The sequence below is a fragment of the Dysidea avara genome, chromosome 6, assembly GCF_963678975.1.
Source record: "Dysidea avara chromosome 6, odDysAvar1.4, whole genome shotgun sequence".
NCBI classification, from domain to species: domain Eukaryota; kingdom Metazoa; phylum Porifera; class Demospongiae; order Dictyoceratida; family Dysideidae; genus Dysidea; species Dysidea avara.
The window spans coordinates 2,480,527-2,505,951 of NC_089277.1; the positions used below are offsets into that span (position 1 = coordinate 2,480,527).

Genomic DNA, 25,425 nt, shown 5'->3' on the forward strand with positions numbered 1-25,425 from the left:
ATTATAGTTACTGCATGGCAAAGGTTCAGAACTTGTCCTATGCTATGCAATTTCAGTTCTGATGTTGTATACCTCTTGCCATACAAAAACTCCAGTTTTAAAAATCCTACAGAGCAAGTACAGCAATAGTGAGGTAAATGTGAACAAACAGTTTTGCATGTCAGCTAGTACACACCTATGTGCTTAAAACATGTAGTTATGTAGATATTCTGGATACTGCAGTTGTAAGTGTGAAAGAAGCTTTTACCTACTCTACTACAACACACTAGACCAACGACACGGATGGACTAATATGTGGTTGGCAATTTGCTAGCCCTACCCAAAAAGTGCTCAGAGCCCCTATGATGTAAGGCAGTTATGTGCCAGTGCTACATAATATTTTGTAGATGGACACTTGCATGGGACAGATAGGACAAAAGGGTGCATCAAAGAACGTCTCAAAAGTGAAAAAGTTATAACCTAGGCAGGGATTGAACCTATGCTAATTTGGGGTTAGGGAGGTGCGCAAATCGCCACAGTTGTTTATCTGTGGTTTTGACAGGAATGTAGCTCAACTTTTCAGTGATCTTTCCCTACACTAGTGCCTTCATTGCCCTATAAAGAGTCAACAAAAGTACATATTGATTTGCTACAACAACACTCAAGTTGCCAGATGATGGGCGTTTAATTTGCTAAAGTCCCACATCAATACATACTTTGCATACCAAGATACAATGAACTAAAAGGTTTAATTTCACTAAAGTCCCACGTCAATATGTGCTTTGCGTGCCAAGATACGATGAGCTAAAAGTTATGTTTTCAGTTGGTCTACAATGTTTAGCACCACTCCTCAATAAACAATTACAAGGAACCAGAGTTACCATGCACTGCAAGTACAATTTTGTTTAAATGTTCAAGTTTTGGCAATATTATGGTGTATCAGAGTCCCAAGGTGTTGGCAACCCCGTGAATAATTCATTTGACCATTCCATCATCGCAGGATAGGGCAGGGTTTGCTTCTCTTCCCACAGAATGTTAGATGGTATGGATCTACAAATGATGACCAGTTTAACCACTTGGTTATAATAATTGTTTATTAATGGTCTGATTTGATTCAATTAATTTAAAAAAATCATCAACTAGCCTATATTCCTGCATAGTTTACTCCCAACATATTCTAACCTAAACAACATCTTCTGAGGCCACCCCTACGATAGCTTTAAAGCTTGCTACATGAGTGCATGTTTAAACTGTGGCCAAATTATGGAAGCTGCTGACATATGCACATGAAAAAAATTGGGAGATGCATTATTTTAAAGATTTTATTCCGGTAACTTTAGCAAGGAGAAGCTGCAGGTTTGAAGTTTTCACCATGAATGCAGCTATACTATTTAAGCTATAACCACTGGTATATATAGCCATGATGAACAGTAACTTCCCATGGATGTACCTGTAAATCTTTACTATTATAGTTACTTACATGTAATTTATTAGGTTTATTAACGTTTAGTTTGTTAACTAATCATGTACATTATACTCGGTGATTGAGGTTTGTACATCATAAATAATGATAATAACACAAGTATATGGCAGTGAATGATGGATATGGTAGTGAATGATGGGATATGGTAGTGAATGATGGATATGGTAGTGAATGATGGGATATGGTAGTGAATGATGGGATATGGTAGTGAATGATGGGATATGGTAGTGAATGATGAGATATGGTAGTGAATGATGAGATATGGTAGTGAATGATGGATATGGTAGTGAATGATGGGATATGGTAGTGAATGATGGATATGGTAGTGAATGATGGGATATGGTAGTGAATGATGGGATATGGTAGTGAATGATGGGATATGGTAGTGAATGATGGGATATGGTAGTGAATGATGGATATGGTAGTGAATGATGGATATGGTAGTGAATGATGGGATATAGTAGTGAATGATGGGATATGGTAGTGAATGATGAGATATGGTAGTGAATGATGAGATATGGTAGTGAATGATGGATATGGTAGTGAATGATGGGATATGGTAGTGAATGATGGATATGGTAGTGAATGATGGGATATGGTAGTGAATGATGGGATATGGTAGTGAATGATGGGATATGGTAGTGAATGATGGGATATGGTAGTGAATGATGGATATGGTAGTGAATGATGGGATATGGTAGTGAATGATGGGATATGGTAGTGAATGATGGGATATGGTAGTGAATGATGGATATGGTAGTGAATGATGGGATATGGTAGTGAATGATGGATATGGCAGTGAATGATGGGATATGGTAGTGAATGATGGGATATGGTAGTGAATGATGAGATATGGTAGTGAATGATGAGATATGGTAGTGAATGATGGATATGGTAGTGAATGATGGGATATGGTAGTGAATGATGGGATATGGTAGTGAATGATGGATATGGTAGTGAATGATGGGATATGGTAGTGAATGATGGGATATGGTAGTGAATGATGGGATATGGTAGTGAATGATGGGATATGGTAGTGAATGATGGGATATAGTAGTGAATGATGGGATATGGTAGTGAATGATGGGATATGGTTATGACCAGAGCAGATTGTGTGGAGACTCCAGTCTAACTATAGGAATCCGATGCACTCAAATTGAAATAAATATACATAGTCAACATCTGGGCACCTAGATGTCCAAGTTCAAGCCTTATATACATATCAGCTGGCCAGTCTGCGAGAATTCCTACATTGTACACATCTCTAGAAATCCACCTCTGTTGTATGGCCATGGTGCAAATGTGTAGTGGAGTATTTTGAAGCCTCATGGCTCACTTGTGCTCTTGCTTGTAGCAAATGCAATACTCAACTGACAATTCGTATACCGGTATAGATGGCTTTAGAGTGTCACTAATACTTTAGCCTGCAGCAAGGCAAACAGTTCTCAAAGAACTTTTTGCATGCCACTAAGAGTTCATGCATGTGAACTGACAATGTAATTAACCTAATAAATTTGTCAATTTCTTCGAATTTGAATTTTTGTTAATTGTTATTAACAGGTTTGTTTGTACTGCCATAAGTCTTGATGCATTGGCTAGAAACGTTCCAAACAAGGACTGGACATGTATCATTTTGTTTATATGTAACTTAGAAACTGCTTAGTATCTCTAAGTAGGTGTACTAATCAACTGCTATTTATACATTGTTAGCTATTATGTGATTCCAAAACTTAACTAAAAGTTTAGCTACATAATAGCAATACATTGTTATAATAAATAATATATTGGCAGATTTGTGGTCTATTATCATAGTATGGGACTTGAGTATAGTATAATGTGTTTTTGACTGTTGTGAACTTTATTTTGTATAGAAGTTTTGGAATTGCTGCTTTGCAATTCTTAATTACGAAGCATTTTCTGTCATTATTTCATGATGTCATTATTCATGATGTCATTATTTCATGATGTCAGATCCAGAACATGCTTATGGTATTTCATAGGATGTTCATTTAAATGTCATGATAAGTTCATGTAGATTTCATTTATAAATTCATGAGAATTTCATGTAAATGTCATAGTGCACTTCATGAGGTATTCATGTCATATTCATCCATTGTATGGTAGTAGTTTCATGGTCAATTCATATGGGTTTCATAGTAATCGTACGGTATGGTAGTACTGTATTATTAGGAATCATGGAGGTTTGGGTTTTTCTGGCCAAAAATATCACCAAAAAACCAACTTCATAATACCATCCTAGCGCCTTGACAGTATTAGTTACTTATAACCAAGCCCAAAACTACCTTCAGTATGACCATAAATGCTCCCAATAAATTGCTACAAGTTTTTGTTTTTTTTAAATATTCAATGGAATTTTCTACTGACTAACTAACTGCCTGTCTGCTTGATTCCTTTAGACAAGTGTAGCTCAATAACAATTAAGGCTACTAGCTTAACTTTTTTTCACTGTTTGATGTTGCTTCAGCTCGACAGGTATCTTTTAGCAGTTTATATAAGGGTACGTGTATTATTAATAAACTACTTGTCCACATTGCAGTGTCATGAGATCATAGATTCCTTCCTATCCAGAGGGTACACGGAAATAGACACAGGCTTCATGTAAGTTCATATTATATATTATATACAGTGTACATGTAACACGTGTATTTGTGACCCATGCAGTCTGGGAAAACTGGTCTTATTGCCTACAAAAAGTATCGAGAAATGACAGTTTTAAGTATTTAATGTGTTATCACTCACCAATGGCTGAAGCTATGTGTACTAAATTCTCACACGTTTTACACCAATTCCTTACCTTCCAGAACTTCCATTGTGCAAGTAGCCAACAACTAAGTTTCTCGCTACTTTAGATAGTTTTTAAACCGTGGTTGACTGCATCGGGCAAGTTCCAAAAGTGGAGGGAGGCGGGGGCCTGGAAGGAGGGCAAGAGGCTGTTCAAAAAATTGAAAAGGAAGGCATAGGGATGAATTAGGCCAAGTTATTGGCCATCCAGGTCTCAACACTGGCTAAAATGAAAGGAAATTCACAAAAGAGGTATTTATTCAATACCATGGAGCTGTACAACCACATACAGCCATCCCCAGGCTAACCAGAGCTCTATTAGGCCACATAAACATAATTATTAGTTTCTCATCCTCCTGTACTCAAAATATCAGTGCAGGGGGGTGGATTTTTGTTTTATTTTTTACTATCTAGATAGCAGAATCGCCTAGCTAAAATGACTCAAATACAATTTTCTTAGACTGCTCTAGCAAAGTGCCAGCTATTAAAAGTGCTAATTGTCCTCCCTTAGCCACTAGTGGTGCAAAAAATCCTTGAGGTAAGAAAAACAGTGATGCAGGTGGGGACGAGAAACTAATGATTAAGTTTATGTGGTCTTAAGGCCCTACACGCACGTACGGATCGCCACTGGGCTTGGGAAAAGCAGCCAGCAAAACCAGACCACTCCAATCTAGCTGATTTTGATTGTGAAATTAGGTAGTCTATTCATGTAGCTTTGTTCTGGGTGAAAATCCAATCTGCTGACATGGGCGATATGACCAGTTTTCCCAGACTGGGTCACATTTTGCTTATAAAGATCACTACAACATCCTTGTCTTCAGTTAAAGCTATAGTATACTAAACAAGAGATGAATGATGGTATTACAGCATAGCTCAGTGGGAAAATCCCTTGTTATAATAATCATTTTGTTCAACGCCAAAGTAGGGATTTTCCTACCAATCTGTAATGCCATCATTTATCTCTTGTTTCACTACTTTTTGTTGCTTGGATCCTTACTTCTTTTAAATTAATATAGTAGTTTATTTGGGTTTTTGTTATACTATGCGTAACCGTTCTATTAAGGTGAGAGTATCTCACGTCAGCCTTCACTTACCAGGGAGTGTGTCACTATTAGTTTCCATTTTTCATTGTGCTAGCATTATGAATACAGCTAGGCCAATATTAACAGGGTGTATCACCATGATCAAGTATAAATAAATTGTTATGGGGTGTGGTCCCGGTGCTTGATCTTTATTATTTAACCAAAATTGCATTAATAGGCATGGTATTGAACCCATCATGAAACTACAGTATCTACCAAGCATAAGCACTTAAATAAGTTTGAAGTGTAAATATGCTGCTCAAGGAAAGTTTTGATAGGATGGCAAATATCTGGTGACTGACCATTATATTTGTCTCTGTATTCAGGTATCCATTTTCCCCAGACATAATGTGCTATCATAAAAAAAAGATGGAGCCTAAGGAATATAATTTATCTGTTTGGTTTATGGCTTGTACTGCTAATCATAACCACCACTTGGTTGCTAGGAGACCCTACATTCTTACAACCAAAGGGAGGTGGTCATGAATGTACTAGGCTGCTCCCAATCAATTAGCAACAGTTGTTAGCTCACAACAACCACCAATGCTGTGTGCAATTGATACAAGTGTTAATGACATTTATTTAACTAGTACATTCTGACTGTAATTGATTGAAATGTCCTACCACGACCAATCAAGCCTGCACATGATAGGACATTATGGTGGATCTACTACTACTAAACATTATATTTGTCTCTGCCTCAATATGGTTTCATGGACAAAGGCCAGCTTGATTGAGGTGATAAAAAGGAAAGACAAGGCACAAAGGGCACACACTTGTCAGAGGCCCAAATGGCACATCCCACTAGTGAGTTTGTTATTGTGACATAAAATGGTGGCCGTGTGCTGCCTTGTTTGGCCTCCAGCCTTGTGACTGGTCAGGCAGGAAGGCAGGAGGATGAATATTCGAGTTTTGTTTAATTTTATATCTGGCCACCTGCAAGTGTGTTCTTTTTGTTAATGCTGTATTTGATGTTAGATGGGCTAATAATATTCCGTAAAAGTAAATTTTTGTCCCGTAAGATGTTTCTATGATTATTTTTAAAGGTGGAATGTTAGGAAGCGCATGTCACTTTTGTTGGGATTCCTACTTAAACAGTACTACCTTATGTTATAGTTAAAGTGCTGCCGCGTGTGTGTACAAAAATACAGCACGAGAGGGCATGTCAAGAGGCTAATACAAAGCCAAGTGCTGTATTTGCCTCGAGACACCCCCAAGTGCTGTATTTTTCATACACACAAGCATAGGCGGTGCTTTAAGTGTTATATTGTACTTCCTGGTTGTCTGGCTTGGAGCAATCTTCTCTAGTACTCAAATCGCTGTGATTTACAGTGATCAGGATATCAGTAAGTGTTTATATAATCTATTTCTAGTTGTAGAACAAACTAATAGGATTAGTTAGGCTAGTTTTAGCAATTTACAAGGTCACAAGCGTGATCAATCATGCTGTCTTAGCGGAGTCGTGCTTAAATAGCTTCATGATCAGATAGCCATAAAACGAACTCGTAGTATTAGTTTGGCTAGTTTCAGCGATTTACAGTGTGTTGTTTACTTAGCATTCCTTAAATAAATTCTCCGCATAACTGTACTGTATTTGCCCAAGTGTGCTGTATTTGCCCAATTAAGCACATAACTGTACTGTATGACTCATACAGTACAGTTTTGCAGTTGATTAGACAATACAATATGCTGCATTGCTTTGATCCTCCCACGCAAAGTACAATATAGTGATTTACAGTGTGTCGTTTTCGTAACTTTCCGTGAATAAATTCTCCGCATAACTGTACTGAATTGCCCAAGTGTGCTGTACTGTATGACTCATACAGTACAGTTAAGCAGCTATTAAGTAGTGTATGGATAATGGGCATCGCTCATGCAAAGTACAATATACTTCGATAATGATTGAGGCATGGCAAACACGCCCTTTAATGATCTACTGCACTTATAGCGATCGAACATCCCTTGTTGATCCAGCTGAGCTTATGATAATAGTATAATGGGATCAATGCATATGGCAAACACACCCATTGAAATACCAAGCAGGCCAAAGGTTCAGTCTAGATACTCCAATAAAGCAGTCACCCTAATACAACAGCCACATACATATTCTAATAGAACAGTCACTTGTGTATATAGCTATATGCCATAATGAAGTAGGGATCCAAGCAATAAAAGTAGTGAAACAAGATATATGAACAATGGTAGGGTCCGCAACGCAAAAAACCGATATCTTCCAATCAACTACCTAACTATTGTCATGTGCTAGGCTAAGTGTAACTTGTAACGTGGCAGCCAAGTTTGTCACTTTCTTCTGGTAGAAAACGATACAAATGTCTTAAAATCACGTGATTTCTGGTTGCAGCAGTTCGTAGGTTCTTTGTATGCCACGATATTCACTCTCAACATTGTTCAAGTAGTCTATCATCAACTCAAAGTATTGGTGGTTTGATTCTATTGGTCAGTTTCTGGTGGCAGCACGACCCATGCAGCTTTTTGGCGACAGACAAAATGTTTCTTCTTCTGGAGCACAGGACAAGCAGAGCAGCAACTGTGCCGTGGGTCAGCAATGACCAGTACTAGGTAAAGTACTTGCATGCGGAGTATGGTTATAATTGAAGCTTGTTAGCCATCTGGCTGAGCCATCTATATGCTGAAATTCAGCCAAAATGACGCGATTTTTGCAATCAAATACCAGAATGGTTGATACATCAGTGATACAGTCTCAAACATCAAGGATACGAAGCTTATAAACACCTAACTATATGGCTATCTCGCCCAGTAAACGCATAGAGCAATCCAATGCATGAAATAGGCACTCACGTGATCAATATTCAAATCTTGGAAAATACAACCATAATCTATTCCAATGACCTTAAAATCATTTGGAATCAAGTGACAATCCGTTTGTGTGCATTAGGTTCAGCATCTCGATTAGCCCAGCAGTCTAAGACTCCCCCTATGTGGCTATCGTGCCATCACAGCATAAAACACACCTGCACTGGCCCAGACCACACCTGAGTGAACAAGTAACACAAATATTTACAAAAGGAGCACACTGCATGGTTCCTATTCAGAAATGAAAGCAATTTCATGGGTATTTCCGCGATTTGAATTTCTATCACATGAGTGCCTATTGCATGCATTGGATTGCTCTATGCGTTTATTGGGCGATATAGCCATATTGTTAGGTGTTTATAAGCTTCGTTTCCTTGCTGTTGGAGACTGTCTCACTGATATATCAACCATTCTGGTTTTTTTTTTGCAAAAAGCGCGTCATTTTGGCCGAATTTCAGCATATAGATGGCTCAGCCACATGGCTAACAAGCTTCAATTATAACTATACTCTGCATGCAGGTACTTTACCTAGTACTGGTCATTGCTGACCCACGGCGCAGTTGCTGCTCTGCTTGTCCTGTACTCCAGAGGAAGAAACATTTTGTCTGTTGCCAAAAGGCTGCACGGATCATGCTGCCACCAGAAACTGGCCAATAAAATCAACCACCAATACTTTGAGTTGATAATAGACTACTTGAACAATGTTGAGAGTGAATATTGTGGCATATGAAGAACCCTACGAACCGCTGCAACGACAAATCACATGATTTTAAGACACTTGTATCGTTTTCTACCAGAAGAAAGTGACAAACTTTGCTGCCACGCTGGTGTTATTCAAGTTACACCTAGCCTAACACATGACAATAGTTAGGTAGTTGATTGGAGGATATCGATTTTTCGCATTGCAGACCCTAACAATGGTATTACAACGTAGCTCTATGGAAAAATCCCTACTTTAGTACTGAACAAAATTATTGTAATACATATCAATGTAGGGATATTCCCACAGGGCTATGTCATTCATATCTCTTACTTCACTACTATAATGTTTAAATCCTCACTTCATTTTTAATTTTTTATAGTAAAGAATCACATTCAGTGTAGTATAATGTACTGTAGTTATTTAATGCACTACAGTGGATCATCAGTAGTACTGCCATGATAATACGGATAGTATCTATATAACCAGTTTGTAATATGATATGATATAGCCAATCACTTATTCAGTTATATATTGATAGTTGCACTGGATGCATGGAAGGCCAGACTTGTGGTATTTGGGTTGTGTTGATAATTTAGCAGTGGCCACAAGCCATGTCCAAAGTAAACTGTGAGGTTTTTAAGGTTGCTTTGTACATGTTCCAACAACACTGCCATAGTAAAATAAAGGTAAACATGAGTAACTTTTAGTTTTTAGTACATACATAATACATCCAACTTAAATTTTAAGCTACAATGAAGAGTATGTATGCATAAGTTTGTCTTGGAAATGTTACAGTTAGTTCTATATTGTGATATGTGATATAGAGATTTTCTGGCACTAAACAGTTGTCTGAACAGCTATTTATGAAACATGTGATGATATGCATAGCTCTGTTAACAATCACCTTTTGGTATTTGGATAATTGAGGTGTTAAGTAGTAGTTGTAACATGGGTACGAGTGATTTGCCTGAAATATACACACGAGCACGAGGGCGCAGCCCGAGTGCAAGTGTGTATATTTCAGGCAAATCACAAGTGCCCATGTTACAACTAATATATTCCACTTGGGTGAATCACCTGCAAACGTACATGGAAACTGCTGGAATGCTTTGCGAGTGTATTTATATGGGACCATGTGACTTTCGATTGTGGGTAACGCCATAAGAGCAACGACAAGGCACTGCTGAGAGGCCGAACGTAAGTGTATCGTCACGAGCATGCAGATCGCTTCAATTGTGGGTACGTAATTAAACACAGGAAGCCCAAATACGAGCTGAACAGCTCATAATGAAGCTTAAGTGCACTATAAAGTACTTACTATACTAGCCATGAATAAACTAAAGCAGTGAATATGTTTACAGCGCTATAATGGCCTAGCCAATTAAGCGCCACACCCAGTCACTACGCGTGTGTGACATCGCACCAGGTGTCAAAATGGCAATGTAAAGACGATTCAACTACACTAAAGTACTTACTTTACTAGCCATGAATAAACTAAAGTAGTGAATACTATTAACACTAATGGCCAAATCAATTAAGCGCTACACCCAGTGTCTGTGGGACATCCCCACGTGACTATTGAATGTAACATGTTTAATATAAATTAACTTGTGACCTTCTTCATTCAGTAAAACAATGAACTATCTTCTTTCCCAAGTCCATGATCTATACCTTGGCTCACTTTACAAAAACTAAAACCCACTATCGATCCTGTGAAGTGTCGCTATATTAAACGAGAGGGGATCACACAGTTTCATCAAAAAATCAAATGATTTCTGAGAATGCTTGGAATGCATTAATGAGAATAGGACGTAGTATATACAAGTTATATCAGGGATATAACTTGTATATACTACCTCCTATTCTTGTTACTGCATTCCTGAGCACTGCTAGCAGTGCTATTATACCACTTATACACCTTCTCTTCCCTTTGAAGTGAGGTGTGAAAGTGGTATATGTACATTTATACAAAGTATATAAAATTCAACACTCTTTTACTATCACCTTTGTTATTATTCAGGTATACCGATGGTGAAGCAGAAAAGATCTTGGGCAGATTTCCTGATCCCAATAAGGTCAAGTTACATCTATTGTTTACTCATTCACCTGAATAGTAAGGAGAATATTACGAATGTCTTGAATGATTATAAGTAATGGTATTAAGCTAAAGGATTGTGGATCATGAATTTTGTAATGTACCAAATAGCCTTGCCCTTAACTATATTACTCAACACCAATAAATTCCAAATAAGAATTTTCCATGAATGTTGTCACTGGACTTGTATGGGGACCCATTTGTGTGGTCCAACCTTCAATCTTTTCCTGCTTGTCTTTAAATATTGGCTTAGTTCTCAAACTTTACTGTGATCAGATTTACATTATAATTTTTTTTTGGTAATTTAAATGTTTCATGTGTATAAATGCTGTTAAGTTGTTTTTTTTTAACTTCTTATACATTTTCCGTACCTAAATGTTCTCTTTGCGTATATAGGCACATTCAGTATTGCATGTGACTATAAGAAGTGTTCATTTATTTATGAATCATGCTCTTTCCTTTTAGGTGTCATTAGCTACAAAGGCCTGTACCTATCATCCAAAAAGTACAGCAAGAATGTTAATTGCCTTTCTGTATAATCATTTATTCAGGGATGACTCATGATGGTGTTATCGATCAGTTGGCGACATCTCTTGAAAGGTTTCAAGTACCATCAATTGATCTATTCTACCTTCACTGGCCAGACCATGAGACTCCAATTGAAGAGACTCTGTCAGCTGTGCAAGAATTGTACACCAGTATGTAACTTTGGTTATTGTAGTGCTGCACAAAAGAGTGTCATGTTAATGCACAGTGTCCGATTGCTTTATATGCAGGAGTATATGGGGAAGTTTAATACTGGACTTTACTGCAGTGAAATTTTACATTAGTTCATAATATCATACAGTATGGTATTACCATATAGTAGGGATCATGGAGGTTAGTGATTTCCTTTCCGACCAAAACTTAGTTTAACTTTTCATTCACACCAACTTGGTTTGGCATAAAAATAACTTCAGAACAACCTCGAACTCTTCTAGCAAGTTTCTATGAAATAATTATGCAACTGAATTTTCTGCTAAATGACTGACTAACTGATGGCCTGCCTCCAGCCGAACATACAACTATGGCTAACATTACAGTCGTGATTTCTTCACTGTTCAATGTCACTTCAGCCTGAGATGTGCCTTTTCGCCAACCTCAGCAGCAACAATGCATGATTCTCATCCCGTTTCTTTTCCCACCGGGTGTTAATTCCCAATAACACATCATGGCTTCAGTCATGTGAATCATTTATAGTTATGCAGTGACTGAACTGATTGCAGATATTTCTCATGCTGTTCTTTACTTATAATACTGTATCACAGGCAAAACATAGCTGAAAATGAAGTCGAAAGGCCACTTCTGTTTTCAGTAATTTATGGTCAGGTCATTAAATGCAAATGCCACTATAGTGGCTCTCACAACATGCATGCATTCAAAGGAATATATCTTGTAAATGGGATATCCTATGAGTAATTAGTATAATAGTCATTTTCTTAAACTTTATCCGAATATCATAGCATGATTGAGCATGATATAAGGTGAATCTGCATTGGAACAAATGTTCGGTTTCTAAGATGATAATTACAATAATAATACCTGTCACAACGGATAGAAGAAATAATGAAGGGTTAGTAAAAGTGATATGATATTTTATTCTAGTAATCACAAGAAATAGGTGGTTCATACACCAAGTGTTGTATGTATTTTATGTAAAATAAGTTTCACTTTTAAGAACCAAAGACACCATATTATAGTGGTGTTCAGGACCAAAAAATGTTAATTAAAGCAACTAGTAAACTTTCGTGGTGTGAGGTTCCACACCCAAAGCTTCTTTTTGCTAGGAGATAGGTAACTCAGTCATAGATAACTCAGTGATATCAAGAGTTACTCTTGGTGATTTAATTCAGTAGCTTAATGTATCTCAATAAGATGTTTCCCTCACATCTTGAGTGTAGGTTATTGCACATATCTGAGTATCTTTGGTATAGTAACCTTTAAAATCATTAAGGGCAAAGACCTATTAGCAGCATAGATACTCAGATATGTACAATAACTGCTTTAGACTAGATGTCTTGTGTGGTTCTGGATGCCAGTTAATTAGGGATGGGCAATTATCGTGATAATCGCGATTATTTTATTGGCAGTAATCAACATCGTGTACTTTTTAGTGATAATCAAAATCGGCAGTTATCGTGCAATAATCATGATAGTCAGAGAAATATTTGTAAATTTTCAATGTAATTTAACCATTCAATTAGCAATTCATGATGTGCTTAGTGTTTTTCATCACAAGAATTGAGTTGACAATAATCGTGATAATCGTGATATTTGTTCATAACAATAATCGTATAGCAAAATATCAATATCGCCCATCACTACAGTTAATGACAGATTTCTGAGTAAATTAGTGTTTATTTCTAATGACATCTTTGTAGTACGCTAACAGTGATTTCTTCTATTGATTGCTTTTAGGTAAGGAGTGTAAATTCGTCACAATATCTACAGCCTACTTGCGGGTATCTATTGTATTTTATATCATTAATGTGATAAGTCATACTATATAGTCTAATCTAATGAACTCTTGGTTTATGCTGTGTTACTTGAAACCCAAGTACATAACTAGTTTGTTACTTAGTAATCCTCTACAAGTGTGTATTCGTGATTGTTTTGTTTTTTTTTGTAGAGGGGAAATTTAAAGAGTTTGGTTTGTGTAACTTCAAGTCATGGGAAGTGGTACGTATACTCCTAATAGTTATATGAGATCATCATAATGCTATGTATACAGGCTGAAGTGTATTACATTTGTAAGCAGAATGGTTGGATACTACCAACTGTTTATCAAGGAATGTACAATGCTGTTACAAGGTCAGTAGTAGTTGAAAATTTTATTTCAGCATCATAAATACAAAAAGCTAAACAATACTTAACCAAGTTAACAATATCTTTCAAACTGTACACTTTGTTACATTGTCATACTGCATATATGTAATAGTTATACCATGGGCGCGAGTGCTTTGCCTGATATATACACATGCACCCGAGGGCAAGTGTGTATGTGTAGGTTATTGCACAAATCCAGGTATCTTGGCTATTTTAGAGACCTGAGGAATGGCACAATAATCACCGAGGGCTTTTGATTATGTGCCATCCCGAAGGTTTCTAAAATAGCCAAGATTCCATGGATTTGGGCAATAACCAATTTAGACTATGGCTCGTGCGGCTGTGGTCAGTGCCAATGATGGTTGAATTAGTGTTAAAACAACTCACTGGTAGGCTTCCTAGATGAATACAATCATCTCTATTATCCAGCAATGTTTTCTTCGCACTCTAGCATGATTTCTGATGGTTGTTGTAACTGGAATCCAGCAAAACAAGTGACGCACGTGACAAAACAAATTGTCATGGGTATCTATCTAACCAGTTTAGATACCTACCCATGGGTATCTATTGGATTTTAAATACCTCATTAACGAACAAACCTCAAAGCATACTATGCATAAATACAGGCAAAGCAAAGTTCCCGTGTTATAACTAATATGTTTACTTTAGCATGCAGACTTACCTAATTGGCAAATCTTTAGTTATTATGCCTTCTCTTATATAAGAACTAAGTAAGTTGTGATTGTGGGATTCTATTTTAGTACATCAAACAGTAGTTTGATTTTATTTTGCTTATATAGTAATTTTAAGAGACTAGTGTTTATTATGTTTCTTGAATTACTACATTTACAAAAGCTAAAAACAAACTACAATTGATGTATTAAAATTGAATCTCACATTCACAGTTTGTTTGGCAAAATTCAATCCCACAATCACAGCTTGCCTAATTCCCTATATATGAGAAGAGAGATAACATCAAAGAAATCTGATGATTTCTGGATATAGTGTGCACTCCTATTAGGTGTGCAATGTCTCGAGTTAACGAGATATATGCACTGCCTTAATAAGATATATACCACTTTAGCATGGGCATTCAAAGGCACCGCTCGAGGTTTAACTCGCATATTGCCCAGGCAATATCATGGGAAAGCGGTTTGCCAATGACTTTGGTACCCAGCCAGTTCAAAGAACGATGCGCTTTGACTCGTTATATTGAGCAACATAGAGCTTTGTATTGTGGGACTCGTTTTTGTAGTGGTTGCTAAGTTGAGTATATTTGCTAAGATAGACTAGTTAGTCGTTACTAAAGGATAATGAAGGCACAAAATACTTGTTTAGGTGATCGTGGATGCGTATATCTACCCACCGCATATCAGCCATTGAACAGACCAAAGAACAGCAAAGCTACTACTGCTACGTTGAAATAGGTTAATAACTTACAGTCCTAAGTGCTTAACTTAATATAATAATTTACTTACTGTCCCAATAGCAAAGTTAGTTGGCTTAACTTAGTACAAAAATGACAACAATATAAACTCCATCCCACAATCGCAAGTTTTCTAACATTGCGTGTTGAAGCATAATAACATATTAATGATGTTTTAACGTATAGATAATGTTCTGATGGCTATTAGCCCACACTATTAAAACCACAATCTATCTTCAGATGCTACTGTATAAAGCAAATGGGATGAGCTTTCATTAGTTCTTCTTTCACCTATTAGGTGAATGTGCCTCAAGCGATATATATCACTTGTACCACGGCTCCTTGGCATTTGCTGATATATATATACACCCACAGCCTTTGTGCTGCTCCCTCGGACTTTGGGTGTGTATATCAGCAAATCCCTCACAGCCGTGGTATAACTATTAAATACAACACACTGGTATATCTCATTAAGGCAATGTTTAACGAGATGTACGTACTGGTATCAGTGCGTATATCTTGTTAACATTTTGAGTCAATGCAATATGTGATATATGTACCACTCTGCGTGGGCAGTTCAAAGGCACCGCCAGTGCCATAATTTGTATATTGCACTGCTGCAGACCGCAGCGAGTGCATTATAACTTATAACGCACTGGTTGCGGTTTTGTAGACCACAACGAGTGCATTATAAGTTATAATGCACCGACCGCAGTGCAATATTTGTATATTGCACTGGCTGCGGTTTTGTGCAGCATAGCACAAGTGCCGGTGGCGAAGACCACTACGACACCTCACCTAATAGGTGGAAAGACACTACACAGATCACTCGAATTCTTTTATAGCCTGACATGTAAAGGTCGATTGTGGGCCATAACGTCACCAATACGTATAATGTTTACAAGCAGCCAATGGCGATCGAAAAAGCCAACGCGGGTGGCCACAACTCTAGTCTACATATATATAAACGTACTTATACACCTTACTAGTCTGGTGCCATCTTAACCCAGATTAAACTGTAGTCCACTTCGACAATGACTCAATAAAACAAATATATTCTAAATAATAGACCCTACTAACCTTTACGTTCGATTGTGGTAACCAGTTTTGTCATGCCACCAGATTCGAGTTTAGCCAGTGTGAATAGTAAGAATTAGACTAATATCATTTAGTAGTTAGGTTTTGTTTACTTAAACCGTCTATTTAGCTGCTTTTTTTTCGCTCGAGAGAATCACTATGGCGATTAGTCTGGTACTTAGTCTATATGGCACGCTGGCATGCTGAGCACTACATGATGAGAGTGGAACAGCAAATGCAGGTTAGTGATATAACCCATAGCGTACTAGCTTTCAATATCTCAGGTGGCTGCAGTACTGCAGGGGGAACGTCATCGCAACGCCGGTCAGGCTTGGTTACCCACAATCGATGTTAGAAACCTGGCCTTTATAAGTGTTACAGCTGTCTTGTGAGACTCTCCCCACCTATTAGGTGAATGGTACATAACAGTTATACAACGTGCACTCGTGCTCTGCCTGTATAAACACACTTGCCTTCGGGCCTGACGGCCCTCAGGCTCGTGCGTTTATATCAGGCAGAGCACTCGTGGCTGTTGTATAACTATATAATATGCACTGGTTTTCCTTTGATCTGAGGTGTGAAAGTGGTACATGTGTATATATATATGTGTGTGTGTGTGTTTGTATGTATGCATGTATGTAATAATTGTATCATGGACTTGAGTGATTTGCTAATTGGCGTCCAACAATTTACTCGCCAGTTGATGATGCATGTATCAAAGTGTTTTTTGTGCCAAATGAAGTGCTCATCATCTAAGAATTACCTCGCTTTTAAATGAAGCTTCTAACTGCCATTTAGAGCGTGATTAGTGCAAAGTAGATGAAAATTTTACTTGAATTCTTTCTGTAAACTGCATGCAAACCACAAGTGAACACCTATACCAGTCAATGTATGCATGCCTTTATAAGATAGTTTTTAATGTCATCTCATTAATGTTAGAGGTTTAGCTAAGTGTTCAATTCACATGCCATACAAATGCAAAGTCTGAATTCAATTCCAGTTGATCAGTTGATGACTTTTTTTTTTTTTTTTTGCTTTGCAACTTTTTTAGTGCAATCATTTTTTTTCATATTAAAAATTTTCATGTAACTTTTTTTTCTCTACCTTACTTGAGCATCATTCCTTTCTGTATGTGTACTGCTGAACAATAGTAAAAAAATTTACGCTAGTTACTCCTTAAATATCACGATAGCGAATACCATGCACTTGTCAGGCTGAAGTGACGTCGAACAGTGAAAAAATCAAGCCCATAGCTTTAGTCGTTATCGAGTTACACTTGTCTGAAGGCATCAGCTACTTACTCAGTGAGTCAGTCCCTAGAAAATTCCATTAAATAATTCTTTTAAATTCCGTAGCAACTTGTTGAAAGCGTTTTGGGTTGATCTGAAAGCTTGTTTGGGCTTAGTTTTACCTAACCAATATTGCCTCATCATTGTCAGGAGAAATTGAGGCTGTTTTTTGGGTGATATTAGTTCGTGGGCCATGCCTACTCCTTTGTGGTCCCTACTATACAGTATTATCGTACTGTATGATATAGCACAACACACTGTTTGCTTTGAGGTCTTTGTACATTAAATGTTATATAATATTAATTGCTATGTACAATAACATCCTTCAGTAAGCAGTAATGTATAGATGATCCTCGCACATGTACTATTATAGGATGGTGGAAGGAGAATTGTTTCCTTGTTTGAGAAGATTTAACATGAGATTCCATGCCTATAATGTTGTAAGTTTATTTTGAATTGAATTTTATTTGAGGATTATGTGCTAGTAACTTGTGAAACAAGAGATGTGATGGTATATTTCTAGATATATGAGAATTCCCTACTTTGGCAATGAGCACATTGCTGTAGTATTGGCTTTCCAGTCACAATAGTTTAAAGGCATGTCCACACGAATTCGAATAAAAAACCGCATTCAAAGTGCATTGAGGAGATTCGCATTCCATTCGAATTAAACACGTGAATAGAAAATCGATCATCCACAGTACATTTAAGATTGCCTTGTGTTTTGTTTTTTTTCAATTGTTAATTTTACTGTGATTCTCATTAGCAAGGCATATTTTTTTTTACGTTAAGAAACCTCGTTATTAATTCAAGGACACAGTGACAATATACAATTACATCATAATAGTTCTCTGAATATCTTTCAAAACTGTCCTCCATCCCACACAATCGCCCTGCAATAAAAGATCAGCCGGAACTATATTTGATACTATTAAGGGCTTTTTGAAGCCACACAAATGCTTCTTTTTAACTTTGATGCAGGAAAAAAGGAAGCTACAAGAATCTATAATACTGCTTTAAAGATTAACCTAACTTTGTACTATACAGAGACCAAAGTATAAGATTGTACCTTGTTTCATTCACACGCTATAACTGTGAAGATTCTTCAATAAACTGTGGAAACTTAGTGCATGAATTTGTCTTTGCACTTCTTCTTTCTTGAGTTATGAAGCAAAGGGCAAGTGCCTGCAAGCGAACTTCAATTTCCAGGCCTTGTAACTTCGTGCTGGATCACAACAATTATAATTCCATGCGCTAAAAGTTTGAAAATTTATCACTGATGGCCCACCAAAAGTTTGGTAGAGATCCGACAAAATATCTTTTTTTTTTACAATGCAGTATAGAACTTTCGCACGCCAACCAGTTATTACAACAAATTCCAATAAACCACAAATGCCAACTTTATCAAATAACAAGCTATAAATGAAGTTCTGAACAAAGAAAAGCTCTTGTTCCTTTTCTATACACACTGGAACACCTTCCTGTTGCTTGTGGAGTCGCCAAGCCTGCTCTTTGATAGGTAACACCTCATAACGCACAGTCAGTGTCTTGTAACATTGTCACTACCTAAAAAAAGGTGTAAATATAACTTACCAGCATACACTATCACTCAAGAAAACACAAGAAGAATGTGTGTTGACTACAAACCAGCTTGCGTTCACATGTGTCTTCAAACTAACACTTACTATCAGGCTAATTCACTCTATTGTTACTCTTGGGCACCCAGACGATCATTTTCGTGATGGTTTTCAAACAAAACAGGCTGTTTCTTCACCAAATTCTTTGCCAATTTCTTTGGCACAAAATACGGCCGCCCAACACGGATACTTGAGTATGCATAATACCGCCAATTATGTAACAGCCGCATATGGTTTTGTGGGTTGTCCTTTGAATGGCTTCAAAAACCCGCTAGCACCCTTAAGTGCTATTGTACTTATATTATCATGTACTAGAGGTTCCACTGTAAATGTATAGTATTATTGATCATTGCATTCATTTCTTGTGGACTAAGACTGTGCCAAAAGTCACCTGTTGGGCTGTAACGACGTCTATCAGTGAAAATTAAGCTCATAGCCTGAACCATTATTGAGTTACAGGGCCAGCCTTAAGGGAAGGTAAGCATTTGCCTAGGCCCCAGGAAAAGGGGAGGTTCAAAGCTCTGAAACTAAGCCCCAGTTCTCATAATTCAGATTCAATCTTTCAATTTAGTATTATTATACAGTTGATTAATTCTTACTTCTATCACATTAGACAACTCACCGCTTGATGCACACATCAAAATTATGTATGAATCACATGATTCTGTATGGCTAAGCAATAATCGCTGTACTGGATACATTGGTAACTACACAGCATATTATTCTTTGCACTATAATAACTCATTAATTTGTTTGGTTTTTTTTTTTAACTCAAACAATGGAGGCCACATTATTGAGATATTGTATACACGTGTAAATTGAAAGTATGTAATTTTCTGCTACTGAAATAACTTGAACTTGTATTAGAGAGTTGGTCTATGCCAGCTATCACAATGGCTACCAATAATCAGTTTTTTGTGTTGAGTCAGAGACGTTGGACCAAGTTGGAGCCCTTGAGGAACACATGCTGGATCGTTCCAACAAAGTCAGAGCAGCTGGAAAGATCACGAATGTCATCAGTTGGGCTGCTCCATGTTACAAGGTGTGCAGGCTATGGTTTACTGACTGTTCTACTTGAGCTATGCCAAAGATTGAAGATAGGGTATATTGGCTAGTTGGTCATGCAGAAATAGCAGTGTACATGTAATAGTTGTAACAAGGGCATGAGGGCTTTGCCTGATATGTATGCCCGACTGCCCGAGGGCAGAGGGCATACATATCAGGCAAAGCCCGAATACCCATGTTACAGCAAATATGTAGTACCTATTAGGCTGATAGCCTGTACAGGATGATCAATCACCCAAGCCAATACGAGTACAGCCACTGGATGTATTATATATGCATACCTAAATTTTCAATTATGGGTCAGCAGCTAGTACGTTCTAGTTGCATTTAAATAAATAAATAAAAATTCAATTGTGATAAACAGACATATCCTAGAGATATAACAGAGAATTTCTGTTATGCGAGTTTAATGTTTTAATCAGTGCTATTGAATTGTTTATGGAAAAACTACACAGTTCAAGGCCTAGACAGGTAAGCTTGCTTGTAGGGTGGTTACTCCGTGCAGAGTGGTAGCTTTGTGATGGGAGCATGTCTGTATTCAAAAACATGCGGAAATGATCGATGAATAAGCTATAGCACTATAGTTTTCACCTTAGCCCAACGTGTTTCAACTTGTAGGATGGCGAGGATAACAAAACGCTCACTGTCTGAGTGGTTTTTATAGCGAAATTCAAGTCGTGTATCTTAATCACGTGAGTGTTAATCGATCCCCATAATCAATTTCGGCATCAACGTCTATATAATCACTGCCCAGTTGTAGTCTGGCTACATTTCATATGTAGCCCGGCTAGCTGGGCTGCATACAAAATGTAGCCCGGGTGGTTCCTTTGATCTGAGGTGTGAAAGTGTTACATACACGTATAGCTAGCAGCTAGTATTAATATAGCCAGTGCATAGTGTTTATGGTATTCTTTACAGAAACAAGTATATAAGGTGTGATATCAAGAGTACATAATAAAAATAGATATGAATAGCCATAAATGGGCTATAAGTTTCATGTGCATGCATAGGTGGAAAGAAAGCTAACAATTAATTGGCACTTCCCTCAGAAGGGCCAATCCAGTTTGCTTTTCCTAGGGCCCACCAAAGCCTTCCCTGCTTGTTTGAAGGCATATCAGATAGTTAAGTTAGTTATTTAGTTATATAATAGAAAATTCCACTAAATATAATTTTTAAAATTCGTTGCCTTGTTATACATAACCAACACTGCCAAGGTACCATGAAGGTAGTGTGGCTGGTTTCTGGTTAATATTTTTTTTCGAAAGTGCACACCTTCATGATCCCCAATACTGTAAAGTCTTAATATAATAAATTAATAGAATGAATACTGTATATGATATGAACACTTTATAGCATATGTAATTTCATTTTTGGTCTTTTTGTTCCTCTAAAACCGTAGCTGGCTGGAGGTGTATTGACAGACAATTACAAATTTAACACTTCAGCTGAAGAACAGAGAGTTGGTAGGTTCTGGCATGGAGGCAACAGTTTCTGGGAAAAGCAGTAAGTGGCATTGAAGTATGTTAATGTTTGAATGTGGGCATATATATTCTGATATCCAACGTTTGCGTGTGTGTGTGTGTGTGTGTTTCCGTGTGTGTGTGTGTGTGTGTGTGTGTGTGTGTGTGTGTGTGTGTGTGTGTGTGTGTGTGTGTGTGTGTGTGTGTGTGTGTGTGTGTGTGTGTGTGTGTGTGTGTGTGTGTGTCAGTGCGTGTGTGTGTCCGTGTGTGTGTGTCCGTGTGTGTGTGTGTGTGTGTGTGTGTGTGTGTGTGTGTGTGTGTGTGTGTGTGTGTGTGTGTGTGTGTGTGTGTGTGTGGTGTTAGAAGCATTTTAGATAGAACAAGCATAAATCTCTCAAATTATAACATGTGTGTATTGTTTCAGGATATGCTGATAAGTACTGTACACAAGTAATTATTGCCACTAGTATACAAGAACAAATACATTTCTTGGTGCACAAATTTCAATCACAATGTTTTGCTGTATACTTTTACAGTTGCTTTTTATCATGCTCACATGCTTTGTGTTTGAATACCTTGTCACATTTGGTTGTACCCAAGTGTAGCTATCTGATGGATAAAATTTGGTTTTGTATTTTAGGTACAGAGATCGGTACTGGAGAGAGTCATTGTTTACTGGTATCGATGGTATCAAGGAATCACTGGCTAGTGTGTATGGTAGTGGTAAAGTGTCTATAGCTAATGCTGCTATGAGGTGGATGGTGCATCACTCCCAACTGGACCCTAAATATGGAGGTATAAACCATGCAGAAAACATTATATGCATTAGCTTTTCAATGAACTGCTTATTTTAATATAACACTACTAAAACTGTTCCAGCAAGTATTCACTTAAGGCCTGTTCATTAACTATCATCAATGAGATTGCAAGACCATGCTGTCTATAATTCATGCAGCTTTTCCCAATTGAATACACATAGTAGATACAGTGGTGATCGGTGGGCTACAATAAAGTACTGAAATTGTTGTAAATTGCTAACTGGCTGTAACTGTACAAGTTGCTATCTATATGCTGCCATCATCAGCACACAACTCTGTCATGTAGCTGATAGTGCTGCACCACAAAGAATACCATTAGTCCATGAGTATGGTAGCAAAGTCAAGGTTAAAGAGGAGTTTGATTTAGCTAGTGAGTGCGGAAGCTGGCTTATCTGGTCACGTGAACTTCCAAGACATGTTGTACCTTACTAGTTGCAATGTCATTGAGGTTGCCAATTGAACAGATAGTACATACACTGCAGGGACTTCTTTTAAATATGAAATGAAAGTATACCACACTTCATAATAAGTGTAGTATTCTGTGGAATGTATAGTGAAGCTGTATACATATTGATGAAATGTAATTTAGTTCAGTATATTGTGAAATTGTTGGGCATACAAGCATTTTTTTTTAGCTTTCTGACATATTTAGTATTGTATTACATAACAGATGGGATTATTACTGGTGGTAGTTCACTGAAACATGTCAATGATAATTTGGATGCATTTAATGATGGTCCATTAGATCCAAGTAAGTGATTCATCTCTGATCATGTACTGGAGTGTTTTGTTGTGTTCATGTACACAGGTGTTGTGAAGGCTTTTGATCAGGCATGGCAGTGGGACAAGGCTAACTGTGCTACTTATTATCGCTAGGATAAAGATATCACTTATTGTGGATTCTGTTTTTTTTCTCTGTGTAAACACAGCTAAGATATTATTATTATTTTGTCTTGCAAGCCAAACCCTTTTCCATGCAGTGAATCATCACTTGCAGAATAAGTGCCCCATACAGAAGGGTCTGGGGAATTGAATCTGGACCAAAACTCAGGATTGCTTAAAATGATTACATATTCACATTATTCAATCTTCGGGTGGCCTACCCACACATTCTAAAAATGTTATGATGTAATTACTGCAGTCATGTCAAGCAATTGCTGCAATTTGGGGAGCGTATAAACAGTGAAATGGAATAGTGGAATGGATTTTTTTTAAAGTTAAATATCAGTTATTTACATCCAAATAAATACAACTCCTCCCCTTAAGTAAACAAATAAATAGGATTCCCCTTGAAGTCAGCTCTTTTAGCGTAATTCACCTCACCATAGACAAAGTTTACCGATGTAATGTAATGTACTGTAAAGTCAGTTGTGAGCAAACACAATAGCAGTTTATTAGGAATACCAAGAAGACTCCTGACTTAACCCTTGTTCCCAAATGATAAAAAGTTAGCTAACTAGCTGATTACATGTATGCATTGTAAAAGTACATTCACTATATAATGAAGTATTCATTTATTTATTATCAACTTTACTAGTTAGGCACTGGAGGGCGAACACAGAAGGCAGAGCTTGTATGAGCTGTTTACCACTAACCTAGGAGCCTAAGCAAAATTAAATCTTTGGGTAAAGTAAAACAGGACTATCTTGTAAGCATTTACAGTGAGCCTTTTTTGCAATTATGTCAGAAAACAAAATTTAAGCCAAAGTTTGTTGTGGCAGTGTCACATTGCACACTGAACTGAACCTTTATTAAGACAGTTAGTTTTAGGCAAATATTGAGTTATAAGTCATACAAGTGTTGTGAGGAATAGTATGCTAAAAGTGCTGACTTCAAGGGGAATACTATTTGCTTACTTAAGAGGAGGAGTTGTACTTACTTAAATGTAAAAATGATATTGAACTTTTCAAAATTCCATTCTACCATTTCGGTACTCCATTCCACTGTTTATACGCTCCCTGCAATTTGGTAGGTCTAGCTAAATACAGCAGAGTTAATGGAATTTTTTAGATAGCATTTATACTGAAAGACGTGTGAAAGTTTTTTGGCATGTAGCTTGAATTTGTTTTCATTATGATAGCATAAAATAGACACTTAACCCATCCAGCATCACACTCGTGTAGCCCAACCACTTTTTCTTTTTTTGTAGTGGATAAGGAAAATAGTCTAGTGAGTGCAGTGTATAACAGTTTTATTCTGGCAACCCACAAAATTTTGGAGATTTTGATTTGTGAGTTGTGCACATGCCGCACAGTGACTTCCAGTATTTTTAAAAACAACTGCAAAATTATCATGTGCAGTTCTCACCAATCAATGATCCTTTTACAACACATAGTAGAATCCTGAAAGTCTAGCAGGTGCCAGAACATACACCATGCCAGACTCTTTTTCTTCCAGACCCAACACAAAAGAAGAAAAATCGGTCTGGTACATGGAACTAAACCATACAGTAAAGCCTCATCACACTACTAGTCCAGCTAGAACAATTGTTGATCACAATGTGATCCATTCTCACCATGGAGACTAAAGTATTGCACACTGTGGCCCATCTGACTAAGCATCAGCTTATAATTATTGCATAAATTTAACTATTATGCTATGCTGCAGTGTCACTAATTTGAACTACTGTTTAACAACACACTATAAAAATTGAAGTGTCCATTGTACACCATATAATAGGCATGCCATAAATTAATTTTGTGTCTAAACACATGCCCCAACCACTTATATATGATTAACTTGGTTTCTTCCAGAACTGTGTAGAATTTGATTATACATGACATAATAGGACTGCTAAGTAAACTACTCC

The 25,425-nt window shown here is 37.2% G+C and overlaps 1 protein-coding gene across 1 annotated transcript; it reads left to right on the forward strand.

Moving 5' to 3' along the window:
• Positions 1–4,019: 4,019 nt before the first annotated feature.
• On the forward strand, positions 4,020–23,568 carry LOC136258290 (aflatoxin B1 aldehyde reductase member 2-like; the record flags this gene model as incomplete). Its single annotated transcript, XM_066051620.1, is given in 11 exon segments — positions 4,020–4,081; positions 10,905–10,959; positions 11,445–11,484; positions 11,531–11,677; positions 13,648–13,697; positions 13,750–13,829; positions 18,010–18,076; positions 21,738–21,841; positions 22,439–22,593; positions 23,287–23,367; positions 23,425–23,568. Coding segments are annotated over 11 exon segments (909 nt in total), but the record flags the coding sequence as incomplete, so codon positions are not given.
• Between the last annotated feature and the right edge of the window lie 1,857 nt (positions 23,569–25,425).